Genomic DNA, 19,310 nt, shown 5'->3' on the forward strand with positions numbered 1-19,310 from the left:
GCTGCTATTTTAGTGTGTTGGTGGGTTTGTGGGCTACCATGATACCAAGGGGTCTGAGTAGTTGGACAGTCATTTCAGTCTGACCACATACTGAACTACAGAAGCAATCATTCCAACACCCACAAACAAAGCTGTATTAGAACATTATTTCAATGAGCCACCGCACACTGCAGCACAGAGGAACTACGCAGAGCAGAGGAAAACCACCTATACAGCATATTCAAAAAGAACGGGTACCCAATGAACACAGTCTGCTGATTTCTCAGCAACAAACCCAAACAAACAGACAAAACATGTCCAGAAACCCGAACCACTCTCCCCTACATCAAAGACATCTCGGAAAAGACTGCCAGACTCCTCAGACCCCTTGGCATCATGGTAGCCCACAAACCCACCAACACACTAAAACAGCAGCTAATGAACTTGAAAGACCCTATACAGACAACAAACAAAACTAAAGTCATTTACAAAATACTGTGCAGGAACTGTAACAAACACTACATTGGACAAACAGGCAGAAAACTAGCCACCTGGATACATGAACATCAACTAGCCACATAACGACATGACCCTCTCTCACTAGTATCCTCACATACAGATGAGGAAGGACACCACTTTGGGACAATACATCCAACCTAGGACAAGACAGAGAATTCCTAGAAGCATGGCATTCCAACTGGAACTCTATCGACAAATACATCGAGTTAGTCCCCATCTACCACCCCAAAAAAAAGAACAGGAAGTAACTTCACCACAGGAAATGACATCACCAACCCAAACATATAAATAGAAAGCAGGGATTTTCAGCATTGCTTCGCCTGAGGCCCACTGAAGATGTTACCTAGTAGGGTGACGAAACATCTAGAAATGAACCTATCAGCTCAGCGAGTGAACCTACATCCATTGTGTCATGCTTCCCAAGCTTTTTGTCTTGCATTCATCAGGACAAATGCACGAATGCCAATTTTTTAATGATTGCAATAGTGTAACTTCTTGTCATCAGGGAAAGCGTAAGAAGCAGATTTTATCAAACTGCAGAGCAGTTTTGAGTTCACCCCCCTCCTAATTTATATGAGTATTCGACATGCAAATTGTTCAAAATTTGGCGTTCTTGCACATGTCCTGATGAACGCAAGACTGAAAGCTTCAGTCATGTTTTCAGCAACATTCAAGAGTTCTGTGCTGCAGAATGACGTCTGAATGTCTTTCCATGATGCCCTTGCTGTGATGCAGAATTGGCAGCGTGCCTCGTGGGGCCTGTGTATCTCAGAGTTTCTGTTTCTCTTGTTCTCCAGGCTACAGTGGAGGAGCCGATAATTCACAACGATGAAGTTATCTTTCCGCTGTCGGTGGCTCTGGACAAGCTACCGGTGGGAACCATAAAGGCAAAGGTGAGAGACTTAATTGTCTGCGAGATGGGTGTGTGTCAGAGCCAGCCCCTCTTTCTGAATATCTGCAGGTCTCACACTCACTCCTCAAAAATGTATCCCCCCCACCACCACTGTTCAGGGGCTGGTTGTAGGTCTGGTCTATACCAGTCCACAATAGAGTGGCCCATACAAAATGGCCGACAGACAAAAGAGAGGCAGCCTACCTTCGAATTAAAACACAAGATGGCTGAGGGGAGATAAACAAGAGTAACAGTCTGTTCCAGTCTTTAATTAAAGAAAACAATAACAACTTTGAACAGTACCACTCCACGACCATAAGTACACCATGCTGAGCAGTTTTGGATAACAGCAATGTGTTATACAGACAAGCGACCAACCCCAACCTTCTGTAATGAAAGAATAATTGTCCCAGTAAATGGATGAACACATGTAAGATTCACTCCCTCAAAATGACAGCTAAAGTTATAGTATTTCTTTAGAGTGACTCAGAACGTTAAAAATCAATAGGTTCTAGTTAAAGATTCATGGAGGTAGGTTTCAACATAAAATATATACATCTTACCAACGCTTAGTAAAAGTGTTAAAGAAAAAGCATTTTGATCCAGATGTGAAGTTAACTAGCTTTAGGAAAATGGCTTTTTTTATATGCTGAACAAATCAGATTGTTGGGCGAAAGTGAGGGCTGCAGATGCTGGAGATTAGAGTCAAGGTTAGCGTGGTGCTGGAAAAGCACAGCAGGTCAGGCAGCTTCCAAGGAGCAGGAAAATCGCCATTTCAGGCAGGAACCTTTCGTATGAAATCCTGATGAAGGGCCCCTGCCCGAAACGTTGATTTTCCTGCTCCTCGGATGCTGCCTGACCTGCTGTGCTTTTCCAGCACCACTCTGATCAAGTCAGATTGTTCACAGCCCATTAACCACAAACTGCTGAAGTAGAGTTAGTTCTGTGACTTTAACACTTTATAACTAACTTTGTAACAGAAGTCAGTGTTACAAATCTTAGAGCAACTAGCTAAAACTAACTGTCTTTTGTATTTTTACATATAATTAGGTCAGTGGGAAATATGAGGAATAACTGAATTTGATAAAGACAGGACATGAGAACTAATAAATAACAATTCCAATAGTCTGTACAGATAAAGCCAGCCTGAAAGGTCTGAAGAAGTGTCGCATTTAACATTGGAATATGAATGATTTAGATGCATAGAAAGATCCCAAGGCCTCGAGGTTATATTGCCTGTTAAACACCATGAGGTCACGAGGCTGCCCATAGAGACGCCCATCATTGATTCAGTGTTTTACATGATCTGGTACATGGATTAGGAGGCAAGGGCTGTAACCACATTGTGTGTGATTATTGTCATACACAAATGTATAAAAATACTGCTTTTTAATGTACAAGTTAGAATGTGTCATTAATCTATCTTCTGATCTGAGCCAAAGATGAAGCAAATAACTGAGTTCGTACCTTGAGGCATGAGTCAAGGAAGATCCTTTTGGCCCTCTCTCTCCCTGGCTTTAACTGGTTTCTATGAATAAACAACTTACACTTGCCTGATGTCTTCCTTCCTCCTGAGTTTTCATTCCCTGTCAGGGGAAAATGCTCTCTCGTTCCCCTTCCCTCTCTCTCACACTCCCCATCTCCCCCCACCCCCCTTGCTCCTCTTTCTCTTCACCCCCAACTGCTTCCCTTCCCCTCTCTCCCACTTCCCCCCTCTCTTCCCTTCCCCTCCCTCGCTTCCCTTCTCCTCTCTCCCACTCCTCTTCCCTCCCCCCCCACTCTCCTCTTTGCCCCCCCCCGCCATCTGTTGCCCTCTCTCCCTCTCACTCCCCTCTCCATTCCTGTTGCCCTCTCCCTTTCACACTCTCTCCCACACACACATATCTCTCGTCCATCTCTGCTGCCCTCCTGGTTCTCTCCCCACACCCTCCGTGTTGCTGCTGTGACATTCGCTCCTGTGAAGTGCTGCAGCCTCACTGAAGCATCTCCTCGGTTGCAGATCATTGTGACGGTGTGGAAGAGAGACCGGGAGAAAGCCGAGGTGAGGGAGCACGGTTACCTGACTATCCTGCAGAACCGGAGCCCCTCCCAAACCTTCCGGGAAGATCAGAGCGGCTTCAAAGCTCAAGGTATGTCTAACGGCTGCTGGAGCGACCATATAACACCGTAAAATGGGGTAAAAGGGACGGCAGGGCGAGGTGGTAAAGGGGGAGGGGGGCGGGGCGGGGCGAGACGGTAAAGGGGGGGCAGGGTGAGATGATAAAGGGGGGGGCGATACGGTAAAGGGGGATGGGACAAAACGGTAAAGGGGGGGGCGAGACGGTAAAGGGGGCGGGGCGGGGTGAGACGGTAAAGGGGGGGCAGGGCGAGACAGTAAAGGGGAGGGCGATACGGTAAAGGGGGATGGGACAAAACGGTAAAGGGGGGGCGGGGCGAGACGGTAAAGGGGGATGGGACAAAACGGTAAAGGGGGGGCGGGGCGAGACGGTAAAGGGGGAAGGCGGGGCGAGACAGTAAAGGGGGGAAGGTGGGGCGAGACGGTAAAGGGGGAAGGCGGGGCGAGACGGTAAAGGGGGAAGGCGGGGCGAGACGGTAAAGGGGGAAGGCGGGGCGAGACGGTAAAGGGGGTAGGCGGGGCGAGACGGTAAAGGGGGAAGGCGGGGCGAGACGGTAAAGGGGGAAAGGCGGGGAGAGACGGTAAAGGGGGAAGGCGGGGAGAGACGGTAAAGGGGGAAGGTAGGGAGAGACGGTAAAGGGGGAAGGTGGGGCGAGGCCGTAAAGGGGGAAGGTGGGGCGAGGCCGTAAAGGGGGAAGTCGGGGCGAGGCCGTAAAGGGGGAAGGCGGGGCGAGACGGTAAAGGGGGAAGGCGGGGAGAGACGGTAAAGGGGCGAGATGGTAAAGGGGCGAGACAGTAAAGGGGGGAAGGTGGGGCGAGGCCGTAAAGGGGGAAGGCGGGGCGAGACGGTAAAGGGGGAATACGGGGCTAGGCGGTAAAGGGGGGAAGGCGGGGTGAGACGGTAAAGGGGGAAGGCTGGGCGAGACAGTAAGGGGGGACGGCTGGGCGAGACGGTAAAGGGGGGAAGTTGGGGCGAGACGGTAAAGGGGGAAGGTGGTGCGAGACGGTAAAGGGGGGGGTGGGGCGAGACAGTAAGGGGGGAAGGTGGGGCGAGACAGTAAGGGGGGAAGGTGGGGCGAGACGGTAAAGGGGGGAAGGTGGGGCGAGACGGTAAAGGGGGAAGGCGGGGTGAGCCTGTAAGGGAGGGGGGGCGGGGCGAGACGGTAAAGGGGGAAGGCGGGGTGAGCCTGTAAGGGGGGGGCGGGGCGAGACGGTAAAGGGGGAAGGTGAGGCGAGACGGTAAAGGGGGGGGCGGGGCGAGACGGTAAAGGGGAAGATCGGGCGAGACGGTAAAGGGGGGGAAGGTGGGGTGTGACGGTAAAGGGGGAAGGCGGGGTGAGACGGTAAAGGGGGGAGGCGGGGAAAGACGGTAAAGGGGAAGGCGGGGAGAGACGGTAAAGGGGGGAGGCGGGGTGAGACGGTAAAGGGGGGAAGGCGGGGCGAGACGGTAAAGGGGGGAAGGCGGGGCGAGACGGTAAAGGGGGAAGGCGGGGGCGAGACGGTAAAGGGGGAAGGTGAGGCGAGACGGTAAAGGGGGAAGGCGGGGAGAGACGGTAAAGGGGGAAGGCGGGGCGAGACGGTAAAGGGGGAAGGCGGGGCGAGACAGTAAAGGGGGAAGGCGGGGCGAGACGGTAAAGGGGGAAGGCGGGGCGAGACGGTAAAGGGGGAAGGCGGGGCGAGACGGTAAAGGGGGAAGGCGGGGCGAGACGGTAAAGGGGCGAGACGGTAAAGGGTGGAAGGTGGGGCGAGACAGTAAAGGGGGAAGGTGGGGGCGAGCGGTAAAGGGGGAAGGCGGGGCGAGGCGGTAAAGGGGGAAGGCTGGGCGAGACGGTAAAGGGGGAAGGCTGGGCGATACAGTAAAGGGGTGAGACGGTAAAGTGGGGAAGGTGGGGCGAGACGGTAAAGGGGGAAGGTGGTGCGAGACGGTAAAGGGGGGGTGGGGAGAGACGGTAAGGGGGGAAGGCGGGGCGAGATGGTAAAGGGGGGAAGGTGGGGTGAGACGGTAAAAGGGGCAGGTGGGGCGAGACGTTAAAGGGGGGCAGGTAGGGCGAGACGGTAAAGGGGGAAGGCGGGGCGAGGCGGTAAAGGGGGAAGGCTGGGCGAGACGGTAAAGGGGGAAGGCTGGGCGAGACGGTAAAGGGGCGAGACGGTAAAGGGGGGAAGGTGGGGCGAGACGGTAAAGGGGGATGGTGGGGCGAGACGGTAAAGGGGGGGTGGGGAGAGACGGTAAGGGGGGGGTGGGGAGAGACGGTAAGGGGGGAAGGCGGGGCGAGACGGTAAAGGGGGAAGGCGGGGCGAGACGGTAAAGGGGGAAGGTGGTGCGAGACGGTAAAGGGGGGGGTGGGGAGAGACGGTAAGGGGGGAAGGCGGGGCGAGACGGTAAAGGGGGGAAGGCGGGGCGAGACGGTAAAGGGGGAAGGTGGGGCGAGCCTGTAAAGGGGGAAGGCGGGGCGAGACGGTAAAGGGGGAAGGTAGGGAGAGACGGTAAAGGGGGGAAGGTGGGGCGAGACGGTAAAGGGGGAAGGCGGGGCGAGACGGTAAAGGGGGAAGGCGGGGCGAGACGGTAAAGGGGGAAGGCGGGGCGAGACGGTAAAGGGGGGAAGGCGGGGCGAGGCCGTAAAGGGGGAAGTCGGGGCGAGGCCGTAAAGGGGGAAGGCGGGGCGAGGCCGTAAAGGGGGAAGGCGGGGCGAGACGGTAAAGGGGGAAGGCGGGGAGAGACGGTAAAGGGGCGAGACAGTAAAGGGGCGAGACAGTAAAGGGGGGAAGGTGGGGCGAGGCCGTAAAGGGGGAAGGCGGGGCGAGACGGTAAAGGGGGAAGACGGGGCTAGGCGGTAAAGGGGGAAGACGGGGCTAGGCGGTAAAGGGGGAAGGCTGGGCGAGACGGTAAAGGGGGAAGACGGGGTGAGACGGTAAAGGGGGAAGGCTGGGCGAGACAGTAAGGGGGGACGGCTGGGCGAGACGGTGAAGGGCGGAAGTTGGGGCGAGACGGTAAAGGGGGAAGGTGGTGCGAGACGGTAAAGGGGGGGTGGGGAGAGACAGTAAGGGGGGAAGGTGGGGCGAGACGGTAAAGGGGGGGGGGGAAGGTGGGGCGAGACGGTAAAGGGGGCAGGTGGGGCGAGACGTTAAAGGGGGGCAGGTAGGGCGAGACGGTAAAGGGGGAAGGCGGGGTGAGCCTGTAAGGGAGGGGGGCGGGGCGAGACGGTAAAGGGGGAAGGTGAGGCGAGACGGTAAAGGGGGGGGGGGCGGGGCGAGACGGTAAAGGGGAAGATCGGGCGAGACGGTAAAGGGGGAAGGCGGGGGCGAGACGGTAAAGGGGGAAGGCGGGGCGAGACGGTAAAGGGGGGAGGCGGGGAGAGACGGTAAAGGGGGGAGGCGGGGCGAGATGGTAAAGGGGGGAAGGCGGGGCGAGACGGTAAAGGGGGGAAGGCGGGGAGAGACGGTAAAGGGGGAAGACGGGGCGAGACGGTAAAGGGGCGAGACGGTAAAGGGTGGAAGGTGGGGCGAGACAGTAAAGGGGGAAGGTGGGGCGAGCGGTAAAGGGGGAAGGGGGGGGCGAGGCGGTAAAGGGGGAAGGCTGGGCGAGACGGTAAAGGGGGAAGGCGGGGCGATACGGTAAAGGGGTGAGACGGTAAAGTGGGGAAGGTGGGGCGAGACGGTAAAGGGGGAAGGTGGTGCTAGACGGTAAAGGGGGGGTGGGGAGAGACGGTAAGGGGGGAAGGCGGGGCGAGATGGTAAAGGGGGGAAGGTGGGGCGAGACGGTAAAAGGGGCAGGTGGGGCGAGACGTTAAAGGGGGGCAGGTAGGGCGAGGCGGTAAAGGGGGAAGGCTGGGCGAGACGGTAAAGGGGGAAGGCTGGGCGAGACGGTAAAGGGGCGAGACGGTAAAGGGGGGAAGGTGGGGCGAGACGGTAAAGGGGGAAGGTGGGGCGAGACGGTAAAGGGGGGGTGGGGAGAGACGGTAAGGGGGGAAGGTGAGGCGAGACGGTAAGGGGGGAAGGCGGGGAGAGACGGTAAAGGGGGCAGGTGGGGCGAGCCTGTAAAGGGGGGGGCGGGGCGAGACGGTAATTGGGGGGACGTGGCAAGACGGTAAAGGGGGAAGGTGAGGCGAGACGGTAAAGGGGGGGCGGGGCGAGACGGTAAAGGGGGAAGGCGGGGCGAGACGGTAAAGGGGGAAGGCGGGGCGAGACGGTAAAGGGGGGAAGGTGGGGGCGAGACGGTAAAGGGGGCAGGTGGGGCGAGACGGTATGGGGGAAGGTGAGGCGAGACGCTAAAGGGGGAAGGCGGGGCGAGACGGTAAAGGGGGAAGGCGGGGCGAGACGGTAAAGGGGGAAGGCGGGGCGAGACGGTAAAGGGGGAAGGTGGGGCGAGACGGTAAAGGGGGAAGGTGGTGCGAGACGGTAAAGGGGGGGTGGGGAGAGACGGTAAAGGGGGAAGGTGGGGCGAGATGGTAAAGGGGGGAAGGTGGGGCGAGACGGTAAAAGGGGCAGGTGGGGCGAGACGTTAAAGGGGGAAGGCGGGGCGAGGCGGTAAAGGGGGAAGGCTGGGCGAGACGGTAAAGGGGGAAGGCTGGGCGAGACGGTAAAGGGGGGAAGGTGGGGCGAGACGGTAAAGGGGGAAGGTGGGGCGAGACGGTAAAGGGGGGGTGGGGAGAGATGGTAAGGGGGGGGTGGGGAGAGACGGTAAGGGGGGAAGGCGGGGCGAGACGGTAAAGGGGGAAGGTTGTGCGAGACGGTAAAGGGGGGAAGGTGGGGCGAGACGGTAAAGGGGGCAGGTGGGGCGAGACGGTAATGGGGGTGGGCGGGGCGAGACGGTAAAGGGGAAGGTCGGGCGAGACGGTAAAGGGGGGAAGGTGGGGCGAGACGGTAAAGGGGGGAAGGTGGGGTGAAACGGTAAAGGGGGGGTGGGTCGAGACGGTATAGGGGGAAGGCGGGGCGAGACGCTAAAGGGGGAAGGTGAGGCGAGACGCTAAAGGGGGAAGGCGGGGCGAGACGGTAAAGGGGGAAGGCGGGGCGAGACGGTAAAGGGGGGAAGGTGGGGGCGAGACGGTAAAGGGGGGGGTGGGGCGAGACGGTATAGGGGGAAGGCGGGGCGAGACGGTAAAGGGGGAAGGTGAGGCGAGACGGTAAAGGGGGGAAGGTGGGGGCGAGACGGTAAAGGGGGGGGTGGGGCGAGACGGTATGGGGGAAGGCGGGGCGAGACGGTAAAGGGGGCAAGGCGGGGCCAGATGGTAATGGGGGGAAGGTGGGGCCAGACGGTAAAGGGGGGGAAGGTGGGGAGAGACGGTAAAGGGGGGGAAGGTGGGGCCAGACGGTAAAGGGGGGGAAGGCGGGGAGAGACGGTAAAGGGGGGAAGGCGGGGTGAGACGGTAAAGGGGGGAAGGCGGGGAGAGACGGTAAAGGGGGAAGGCGGGGTGAGACGGTAAAGGGGGGAAGGCGGGGAGAGACGGTAAAGGGGGGGAAGGTGGGGCCAGACGGTAAAGGGGGGGAAGGCGGGGAGAGACGGTAAAGGGGGAAGGCGGGGTGAGACGGTAAAGGGGGGGAAGGCGGGGAGAGACGGTAAAGGGGGAAGGCGGGGTGAGACGGTAAAGGGGTAAGGCGGGGCGAGACGGTAAAGGGGGAAGGTGGGGGCGAGACGGTAAATGGGGAAGGTGGGGGCGAGGCGGTAAAGGGGGGAAGGCGGGGAGAGACGGTAAAGGGGGGGAAGGTGGGGCCAGACGGTAAAGGGGGGGAAGGTGGGGTCTGACGGTAAAGGGGGAAGGTGGGGCCAGACGGTAAAGGGGGGGGAGGCGGGGAGAGATGGTAAAGGGGGAAGGCGGGGAGAGACGGTAAAGGGGGAAGGTGAGGAGAGACGGTAAAGGGGGGAAGGCGGGGAGAGACGGTAAAGGGGGGGGAAGGTGGGGCCAGATGGTAAAGGGGGGGAAGGCGGGGAGAGACGGTAACGGGGGAAGGCGGGGAGAGACGGTAAAGGGGGAAGGCGGGGAGAGACGGTAAAGGGGGAAGGCGGGGAGAGACGGTAAAGGGGGGAAGGTGGGGAGAGACGGTAAAGGGGGGGAAGGTGGGGCCAGACGGTAAAGGGGGGGAAGGTGGGGCCAGACGGTAAAGGGGGGGAAGGTGGGGCCTGACGGTAAAGGGGGAAGGCAGGGAGAGACGGTAAAGGGGGAAGGCGGGGAGAGACGGTAAAGGGGGGGAAGGTGGGGAGAGACGGTAAAGGGGGGGAAGGTGGGGCCTGACGGTAAAGGGGGAAGGCAGGGAGAGACGGTAAAGGGGGAAGGCGGGGAGAGACGGTAAAGGGGGGGAAGGTGGGGCCAGACGGTAAAGGGGGAAGGCGCGGTGAGACGGTAAAGGGGGAAGGCGCGGTGAGACGGTAAAGTCAGTGGCCTTTTGTGCTGCTCTGTATCCTTGTGAATTGTCCTGCTGTGAGCTCCCGCAGAATCGGTGAAGTGCGTACTGAGCCCCGATCCTGATTGCAGAGCAGCATCGGATGCTGCCAGGCAGCACCTTGTGTAAACTGCCTGTTTCCTGAATGTCCCGAGTGACAAGTGCTGATTTGCTCAGTGCAAACATAACGGGTGTAACTGGAGAGTTTCATGCTCAGAACTGGAAAAGGTGTCTGCTATTCTGTTTGGAATTCAAATTGTGCGTCTGTATGTGTCTGTCTGTCTGTGTGTGTGTGTGTGTCTGTCTGTGTCTGAGTGTTGGGGGAGGGGGGACGGTGGGTGGGAAAGCTCGGCCGAGTCACAAGTACATCAATTGTCAGACTCAGCTGTTATTAAGGAGGGTGTGTTACAAATATTCTTCCATTGACCTACTTGCCCCTGAACATGAGCCTATCTTTACTCATGCCCACCTTTCTGTAGAAACATAGAAAAAGGAGCAGGAACCTCCAACTTAGAACATTACAGCACAGTTCAGGCCCTTCGAGCCTGCCCCACCATTCAATATAATCGTGGCTGATCATGCAATCTCAGTATCCCATTCCCGTGATCCCTCTGTGATCCCTCTGTGATCCCTCCGTGATCCCTTTAGCTGTAATTGCCCCGTCCAGCTCCCTCTTGATTATTTCTAGTGAACTAGCCCCATCAACTTCCTGTGGGAGAGAATTCCACAGGTTCCCAACACTGAGAGTGAAGAAACTCTTCACCATCTCCGTCCTGAATGACCTTATCCCTTATTCCTGGACTTTGACCCCCCCCCCCAGTTCGGGTCATCCCCCTACATCGGAGTGTTCTTCCTGCATCTCGCCTGTCCGTTCCCTCTGGATTTTATACGGCTCTATGAGAAACCCCCCCCCATCCTTCTAAATTCCAGCGAGTACAAGCCCAGTTGATCCGGCCTTTCCTCATATGTCAGTCCCGCCATCCCGGGAATCAATCTGGAGAACCTTCACTGGACTCCCTCAGCAGTGAGAATGTCCTTCCTCAGACTAGGAGACCTGCACGTTCTCCCCGTGTCTGCGTGGGTTTCCTCCGGGTGCTCCGGTTTCCTCCCACAGTCCAAAAATGTGCAGGTCAGGTGAATTGGCCAGGCTAAATTGCCCGTAGTGTTAGGTAAGGGGTAAATGTAGGGGAATGGGTGGGTTGTGCTTCGGCGGGGCGGTGTGGACTTGTTGGGCCGAAGGGCCTGTTTCCACACTATAAGTAATCTAATCAAACCTGCACACAATAGAATACGCTACTTTGCCTCCCTCTGCCCCTGGTCCATCTGTATGCCCCAGTACCCTCACCTACATTTCTATTACCCTTCATCTCTCCATTTCCAGTGGTTTGTTAGTTGACCTGCCCACTTGGCCATACAGAACTTTAGAGTGGTGACCATAGGAGACAGTTTTACAACCTGCACCCAGTAGAAAGGTGCTCAAAGATTTCGAACAATGCAGGAGGATAAGGAAGCGGCTGAATTATGGCTTGCTTTGAGATTTCTCATTCTTGCACATGTTCAGACAAGAGCAAGGCAAATAGAACTGAAGTCTGTCATTGTTTTCCCCAGCTATAACCAAACAGGGAAAGAGCAGAAACAGCGGGAGAGATTGTGGAAAGCTTTGCTGAATGCTGTGTCTGGACCTCAGCTGTGGGTCAGTTCTGAACCTCTCACTTTCCGGGCAGCTGTGAAGCCTTAGGGTAACAGAGGAAGTTTACCAGGCACGAGGGTGTTCAGCTGTGAGGAGAGGTCAGGAAACTGTGAGCTTGAAGCTGAGATTGTCAAGTAGGTCTAACAGGAGCTTTCGAGTTGGCGAGAGGTGTCGATATGCTGGATGGTGGGGGAACCCTTCATGTTCTCCGTTTTCTCTGCCTGCAGTGAGTACGTTGCTGACGGTGCTGCCGCCTCCAACGGTGAAGTGTCGACAACTTAACATCTCGGGGAAACAGCTGACTGTTCTGAAAGGTAACAGCGTCAGTCCACTCTGCAGGGTTTGTTGGTCCAGCTTTGCAGGAACATCCCCTTGAACGCCGGCCAAGGGCAGTCTCGGTGCCGAGATGCCACAGACATTATCTTCCACACTGCTAGGACCAAATCCATTGGAAGCATTCAGCGTTTCAAACATCACCTTGCTGTGCCCTGGTTTCTCTGCTATGACCTTCAGAACGTGGTCAGAGGACTGAATTGGTCCTTCTATTTAATACGTCCTGAATCTGACATTGAGTATTCAGTATTTGGACCAGAGCGTCAAGGTTCCCACTCCTTTACATCCCTGCCAATCACCGAGGTCCGATATAGAAACATAGAAGATTAGGAGCAAGAGGCAGACATTCGGCCTTGCTCCTCGATTTATCACCACCGCGACTGATCGTCCAACTCAGTAGCATAATCTTGTTTTCTCCCCATAACCTTTGATCCCATTCGCCCCAAGTGCTATATCCAGCTGCCCGTTGAATGCATTCAGTGTTTTGGCATCAACTTCTTCCTGCAGTCATGAATTCCACAGGCTCGTCACTCTTTGGGTGAAGAAATATCTCCTCATCTCCATCCTAAATGGTCCCCCCCCTCCGCCCCCCACCGAATCCTCGGACTGTGATCCCCTGGCTCCTGATACACCCACCATCGGGAACATCCTCCCTGCATCTGTTAGGATTTCAAAAGTCTCTATGAGATTTCCCCCCCCCCCCCCCCCCCCCCCCCCCCCCCCCCAACTCGTCTGAACTCCAGCAAAAACAATCCTAACCTCGTCAATCTCTCCTCATACGTCAGTCCCGCCATCCCTGGTATCAGCTTGAGAAACCTCCGCTGCACTCCCTCGGGAGAAAGAGCACCCTTCCTCAGAAAAGGTGACCAAAACTGCACACAGTATTCTAGAGGTGGCCTCACTGAGGCCATGTATAACTACTACAACACCTTCCTACCCCTGGACTCGAAACCTCTGACTTGTCCTTCGATGCTTCTCTGCTGTTCTCCTCAGCTGCTAACCCAGCCACTCCCTAACAATACCTCAGTCATGAACACGGTCATTTACCTCAGCCCTCTCACCTGAACGAAGGCAGCTCCAACAGCCACTTATTTGGTGCGGGGTCAAGGGGTTAGCGCAAAGCAAGCCAAAAGCCGTCACTAACTGCCAGGCGCCCTGCTGTCATTGGACCGGCAGTCCGGTATTGCGAGTGTTCACCTCCTTTATCTCATCATCCATGCAATGATTTCCAGTTTGAGGTCAGCGCTCTCAGAGAAGCCAGGGAATGCTGCAGGGCATGAAGAACAGAACGGTGGAATCTGTTCGTCCCCTCCAGCCTAACTTGGCATTCGTTTGGAGCCAGGTCAATGCGCAACCTAACCCCACGTACTCGTCTTGGTCCCCGTCCCTACAATTAGCAATAAAACTTTGTCAGCCTCAGGTTTGACATCAACCATAGATCCAGCATTTAGTGCCATTTGCAGAAAACATCGCCAAGCCTCTAACTATAAGACACAGGAGCAGAAACTAGGCCATTCAGCCCATCAAGTCTGCTCCGCCCCTCAATCATGGCTGATAGGTTTCTCAACCCCATTCTCCCACTTTCTCCCTGTAACCCTTGATCCCTCTGGTACTCAAGAACCTATCTATCTCAGTCTGTAATATACTCAATGACCTGCCCTCCACAGCCTTCAGTGGCAGTGAATTCCACTCTCTGGCTGAAGATGTTTCTCCTTATCTCCGTACACACCCTCCTTTGTTTTCTGATTTCTCACTCCTGAAAGGTCTGCCTCGAAGGTTTGGAATCTGTCCCCAGCCACAGCCTTTTCAAACCCACACAGCTAGTTTTTTATTTCCATCCAGCCATTCCGTTCACCTGAATATCTTCAAAACCTTTGATCAAGTCACCCCCTGACCTTCCTAAATTCTAGGTTACACAACTCTAGGGAGTGCAACGTGGAGTCAGTAAGGGCTGCAGACGCTCCTGGCCAGAGTAGGTAGATGTGGAGCTGGAGGAACACAGCTGGTCAGACAGCATCCGCGGATCGGGAACGTCAGCGTTCCAGGCCTGAGACCCTGCCTTCAGCAGCTTCAAAATCCCTCCATCCCCCATCCAGCCCTCGCCTCCCTGAGCTGAGCTGACCTGACCTAACCTGTCCACCTTCCTACTCACCTATCCACTCCAGCCTTCCCAGTGACCAATCACAATAACCCCACCCTGCATCCACCCACCACCGCCTCATCTGCCCACCCACCACAGAGGGAACCTCGATTATCCAGCATTCCATTAACCAAATTTCGGATTATCCGAACAGGATCGCGAAGTCCCGAAGCTTGGCTGACTATGTTATCCAGCATTCGATTAACCCAATGGAATACTGCCCGCCCTGTGCCATGTGTATAATCCAGGTTCCTCTGTATTTACTGCTGGGCTCCCCACACCCTCCCCAGGCCTGACAAAGGGTCTCGGGCCCAAACCTGCTCTCCAGACGCTGTCTGACCAGCTGTGCTTTTCCAGCTCCACATCTATTGACCGAGATTGTGTGGTCCCACCTAATTCGACTCCAGCTCAGTTCAGCGAGTTGCCACGCTCAGTTGGAGATTCGGGTCACGCTGTGTGTCTTATTCCTGACCCGTACCCAGCTCTCTTTCCCCCCCCCCCCCTCCACTCTGTCACAACTGAGGTCAGAACAGAGTTCTCACCGTCCCCGGATCTGACCAACGCGCGAAGTAACTGCTTCCAGGTTCAGAGAAAGATACACAAATCCTTCCGAGTTCAGGGCTGTGAGAGGCTGCTCCCCTTTACTGGGGTTTGGGGGTGGGGGATGTGTCTAGAGCTGAGCGGGGGGCTGTGTGTGGGGCGCGCATCCTCGGGGTAAGTGCTGGGCCGTTTGGGGACCCGGATGACGTCTGATCTCTTCCCGCGGAGGGTCTCTGAGTTCTCCACCCCTCATGGCTCTGTCACTTCTGGGTCAATATTTGGATGTCGAGGGTACGCCGAGGCCCAGGTGGAGCAGGCTGTAAAGGGGCCGAATGGCCTCCTGCAGCAGCTCCCCTTTGTGACGCGAGTGACTGGGGTGGGGTGCTCTCCGCGCAGCAGCAGTGCTGTCATGTCTCAGCCCGATGGTGAAATGGCTGCTTTCTCTTCCTCCCTCCCCCTCCGACAGTGTTAAACACCTCCTCTCAGGAGGAACTCTCCATTCAGGATGTCCGGATTTTGCCAAACTTTAACGCCAGCTACCTGCCCATGATGCCCGACGGTTCGGTGCTGCTCGTGGACAACGTCTGGTGAGAACGGCTCCTCGTCTGTTTTCTCTTCCTGGGATTTACAAGGGGCTGGAGGAATGGGTGGGTTGGTGGCACCTCTGACAATTGGTTCACACTTGAGTGGCTGGACCGTGGGGTGAATGAAGAATTCTCAAACTGATCAGGGGTCAGGTATTTGCTGGGCTGGTGCTTGTCATAGAAACGTACAGTGCGGAAACAGACCCTTCGGCCCAACCCGTCCATGCCGACCAGATATCCCAACCCAATCTCATCCCCCCTGCCAGCACCCGGTCCATATCCCTCCAAACCCTTCCTATTCATATACCCATCCAAATGCGTCTTAAATGTTGTAATTGTACCACCCTCCACCACATCCTCTGGCAGCTCATTCCATACATGCACCACCCTCTGGGTGAAAAAGTTGCCCCTTAGGTCCCTTTTATATCTTTCCCCTCTCACCTTAAACCTATGCCCCTCTAGTTCTGGACTCCCCCACCCCAGGGAAAAGACTTTGTCTATTTACCCTATCCATGCCCCTTATAATTTTGTAAACCTCTATAAGGTCACCCCTCAGCCTCCGATGCTCCAGGGAAAACAGCCCCAGCCTGTTCAGCCCCTCCCTGTAGCTCAAACCCTCCAACCCTGGCAACATCCTTGTAAATCTTTCCTGAACCCTGAGGTGGGGTGGGGGGGGGATGGTAGGGGGGGGTGAACCGTGTCTGTAATGGAGGAGGAGCGAGCTCAGCTGCCCTGTAGCCTGGTGTGTTTGCTGCTGCCCATTTTCTGTCGTCACTGATGTATGCGGGCTCCCGATCTGACAGTGCGGCCGGCTTTCAGATTCTGGAATCGTGCATTCCAACTTCTTGCCCATCCTCGATTCCAATCGCTGCCCTGTCAGCAGCTTGTCCCTTCAGCTTCCTAAATCCCTCCGGCTCTCCTTCCCTCTTTTTAACACCCTAACCCTTCAATACCGTCCTGGATGAACCTCCCTCTGCTGCTCCTTGGGCCTGTTCTCGTGCCACTGTTGGATCGTGTGCCCTGGGGAGAAAGGGAGGGAGGGAGGGGTGTAACTCTGCCTGTCGAAGTGTCGGTTGGTGGTACTCCGTGTCAGACTCTGTGCTGATGGTTTCTCTGCTGTTGGTTTTCTCTCTCCCCACCCCGCCCTCGCCTGCCGACAGCCACCAGTCGGGAGACGTGTGCGTGGCATCCTTCTGCAGGATGAGTGGTAACTCCAGCCGCCTCCCGACGAAGCTCAGTGCCCTGGAGGAGCAGGCCTTCCTCTTCCAGCTCCAGGTCAATGAGAGGGCCACAGCCGGACACCAAGGAGGTAGGCTGCCCACTGTCAGACCATTGGGGACTTCCTACGCTGCGGAAAGGGGCTGTTTGGCCCATTGGGTGTGTGCCGACCCTGGAAAGAGTGTCGCACTCATTCACACAAACCCACCTCCCCAACACTGTCCCTGTGTTACCCTGCATTTACCTTGGTCAATCCACCCTAACCTGCACATCCCTGGGCACTATGGGACAATTTAGCACGGCCAATCCACCCTAACCTGCACATCCCTGGGCACTATGGGACAATTCAGCACGGCCAATCCACCTAACCTGCACATCCCTGGGCACTATGGGACAATTCAGCACGGCCAATCCACCCTAACCTGCACATCCCTGGGCACTATGGGACAATCTAGCACGGCCAATCCACTCTAACCTGCACATCCCTGGGCACTATGGGACAATTTAGCACGGCCAATCCACCCTAACCTGCACATCCCTGGGCACTATGGGACAATTTAGCACGGCCAATCCACCCTAACCTGCACATCCCTGGGCACTATGGGACAATTTAGCACGGCCAATCCACCCTAACCTGCACATCTTTGGACTGTGGGAAGAAATCCATGCAGATAAGGGGAGAATGTGCAAACTCCACACAGACAGCCGCCCGAAGGTGGAATCGAACCCGGGTCCTTGGTGCTGTGAGACATCAGAATAGGTGGAAGCCTCAGTCCCTCAGACATGTTCCACAATTCCATTAGTAAGCGTCCTCGTGATGTGAAACCACTGTTTGCTGTCCATTTTAAATTGCCCCTGAGAGAGGGTGGTGAGCTACAATCTGTATGGTGTGGGCTGAGGTGTATAGTCTATCTGTGATCTAGGTCTTACAGGCCTGCCTTACTTTAAATCACTTCAGAAAAAAATGTGTATCTGTGTTAGATTTGCGTTGGTTCAGAGGTTAAGGGAGTCAGTTTCAGAGTGTGTCTCTGAGTGTTCAGTCGCCATGTGGGACAGTTACTGTTAAAAAAAAACCATGGAGGTTTGTTGTGCTTCAGTTCGATCCTCATTTGGCTGTGGGTTTTAACTTGCTTCCTTTAGCTGTGCTCGGGCATCACATGACCTGATGGTGTTCACACTCTGTGTGAGAGGGGGAGAAATGGTGTCAGTGCCTAATATTGACGTTCTGTATGCATCGTGTGTGTGTGTGTGTGTGTGTGAGAGAGAGAGAGAGAGAGAGAGAGAAAAAAATGGTGTCAGTATCTAATATTGACATTCTGTGCTTTGTGTGTGAGTGTGTGAGAGAGGAAGAAATAGTACCAGTATCTAATATTGGCATTCTATATACATCGTGTGTGTGTGTGGGAGAGAGAGAGAGAAATGGTGACAGTGCCTCATTTTGGCATTCTGTGCATCGTGTGTGTGTGTGTGTGTGAGAGAGAGAGAGAGAGAGAGAAATCATGTCAGTGTCTAATATTGACATTTTATGCACCGTGACTGTGTGTGTGTGTGTATGTGAGAGAGGGAAAAATGCCGTCAGTGTCCAATATTAATGTTCTTTTGCATCGTGTGTGAGAGATAGAGAGAGAAATGGTGTCAGTGTGACTTTGTGTGTATGTGTGTGTGTGTCGGGTGGGGAGCTGGTCTGATTGACGAGCTGGCCGCCTCCTCCTGCTAGAATGACTGGTCAGTCTGAGACTGATTGACCTTTGCTCTGTCTGGGTGTGTATTTAACAATGTAGATGCTGAATAACATTCGGTTTTGCTGTCGGAGGGGTCCTGGATGCGGGCTCGCATTGTAATGTCACCTTCGAGGGCAATAATTTATTCCTTTGCTGTGTCCCTTTTAAACCCTGATTAGGGTCTGGAGGTGCCACTGACTGCGATAGTGTGCTGGTCCACAGCTAACCTGCCCCCAGACAACAAGATCTACACCCATTATAGGTGAGTATTGACCACTGCTGTCACAATCCGTCTTCCTTCACTTGGCGACTCCTGTGCACCACCAGGCACGTTTAATGATCTATTGTTTTGTCACCATGTCAACATTTTAAATATAAGCAGGAGACAGGAATAGGAGTAGATCATTTGGCCCATTGATACTGTTCCACTGTCCAATGCGAGGGCTGTGAATCCACTCTCCTATCTGCTCGTCCCTGGATTCCCGGAGAGACCCGCAGTCTGTCAATCCCAGCCTTAAATATATGCGGCGATGAAGTGCCCACGGCCTTCTGAGGGAGAGAATTCCAAAGGTTTGCCTCCCTCTGAGTGACAATATTTCTCTTCATCCCAGTCTCAACACTCAGACCTTTTTGTTCTGAGGTTGGGGCCTGGATTTTAGGTTGCCCGACCAGTGGAAACAATCTCTGTGTTGTTGACCCTGTCAAACCCCTTTACGATCTTTCAGTGATATCACCAAATTACTCGGCTCCCCAAACCTCCCGGTGTTATGGACCAGAGCAGAGCCCCTCAATAACATCTTAGAAAATAGTCTAGACCATAACCTGTTGTTATTTTCAAAGACAGATGTGTCTCATGCAGTGTGACTGGTCGAACTACTTGCCATTAATCAAAACAATTTATTGAAACTCTGTAACTAACGTACTACCAAACAGAGGAATTTAGAATAAGTGAACTCTGTTGGAGAACTTAGTAGAGTAATAGAAACAATATCTATTACTAATTAACTGTTCCAATGCAGTAACATCCCATAAACCCCTTAGCAAAGAAAATTCAGGCACAGATTCTCACATGCAGTTCTCCAATCCAGGAGGAAATCATCCTGAGAAAGTTCAGAGAGGGTATCAGCCAGGAGACATTCACTGAAGCTTGCAACTCTGAGACTCCAAAGGCTTCTGCTCAAAGCTAAACCTAAAAACTGCAAT

General features: G+C 55.0%; 1 protein-coding gene across 1 annotated transcript in view; it reads left to right on the forward strand.

Annotated features, from left to right (window-relative positions):
• trappc14 (trafficking protein particle complex subunit 14) overlaps positions 1-19,310 on the forward strand; it is a 64,442-nt gene that overhangs the window by 26,065 nt on the left and 19,067 nt on the right. The window contains 7 exon segments of the mRNA XM_072591457.1: positions 1,296-1,391; positions 3,390-3,519; positions 11,799-11,885; positions 15,051-15,171; positions 16,329-16,455; positions 16,457-16,477; positions 18,287-18,369. Coding sequence (XP_072447558.1) covers positions 1,296-1,391; positions 3,390-3,519; positions 11,799-11,885; positions 15,051-15,171; positions 16,329-16,455; positions 16,457-16,477; positions 18,287-18,369 — 665 coding nt within the window.

This window comes from Chiloscyllium punctatum, chromosome 21, assembly GCF_047496795.1.
Source record: "Chiloscyllium punctatum isolate Juve2018m chromosome 21, sChiPun1.3, whole genome shotgun sequence".
Classification (NCBI taxonomy): domain Eukaryota; kingdom Metazoa; phylum Chordata; class Chondrichthyes; order Orectolobiformes; family Hemiscylliidae; genus Chiloscyllium; species Chiloscyllium punctatum.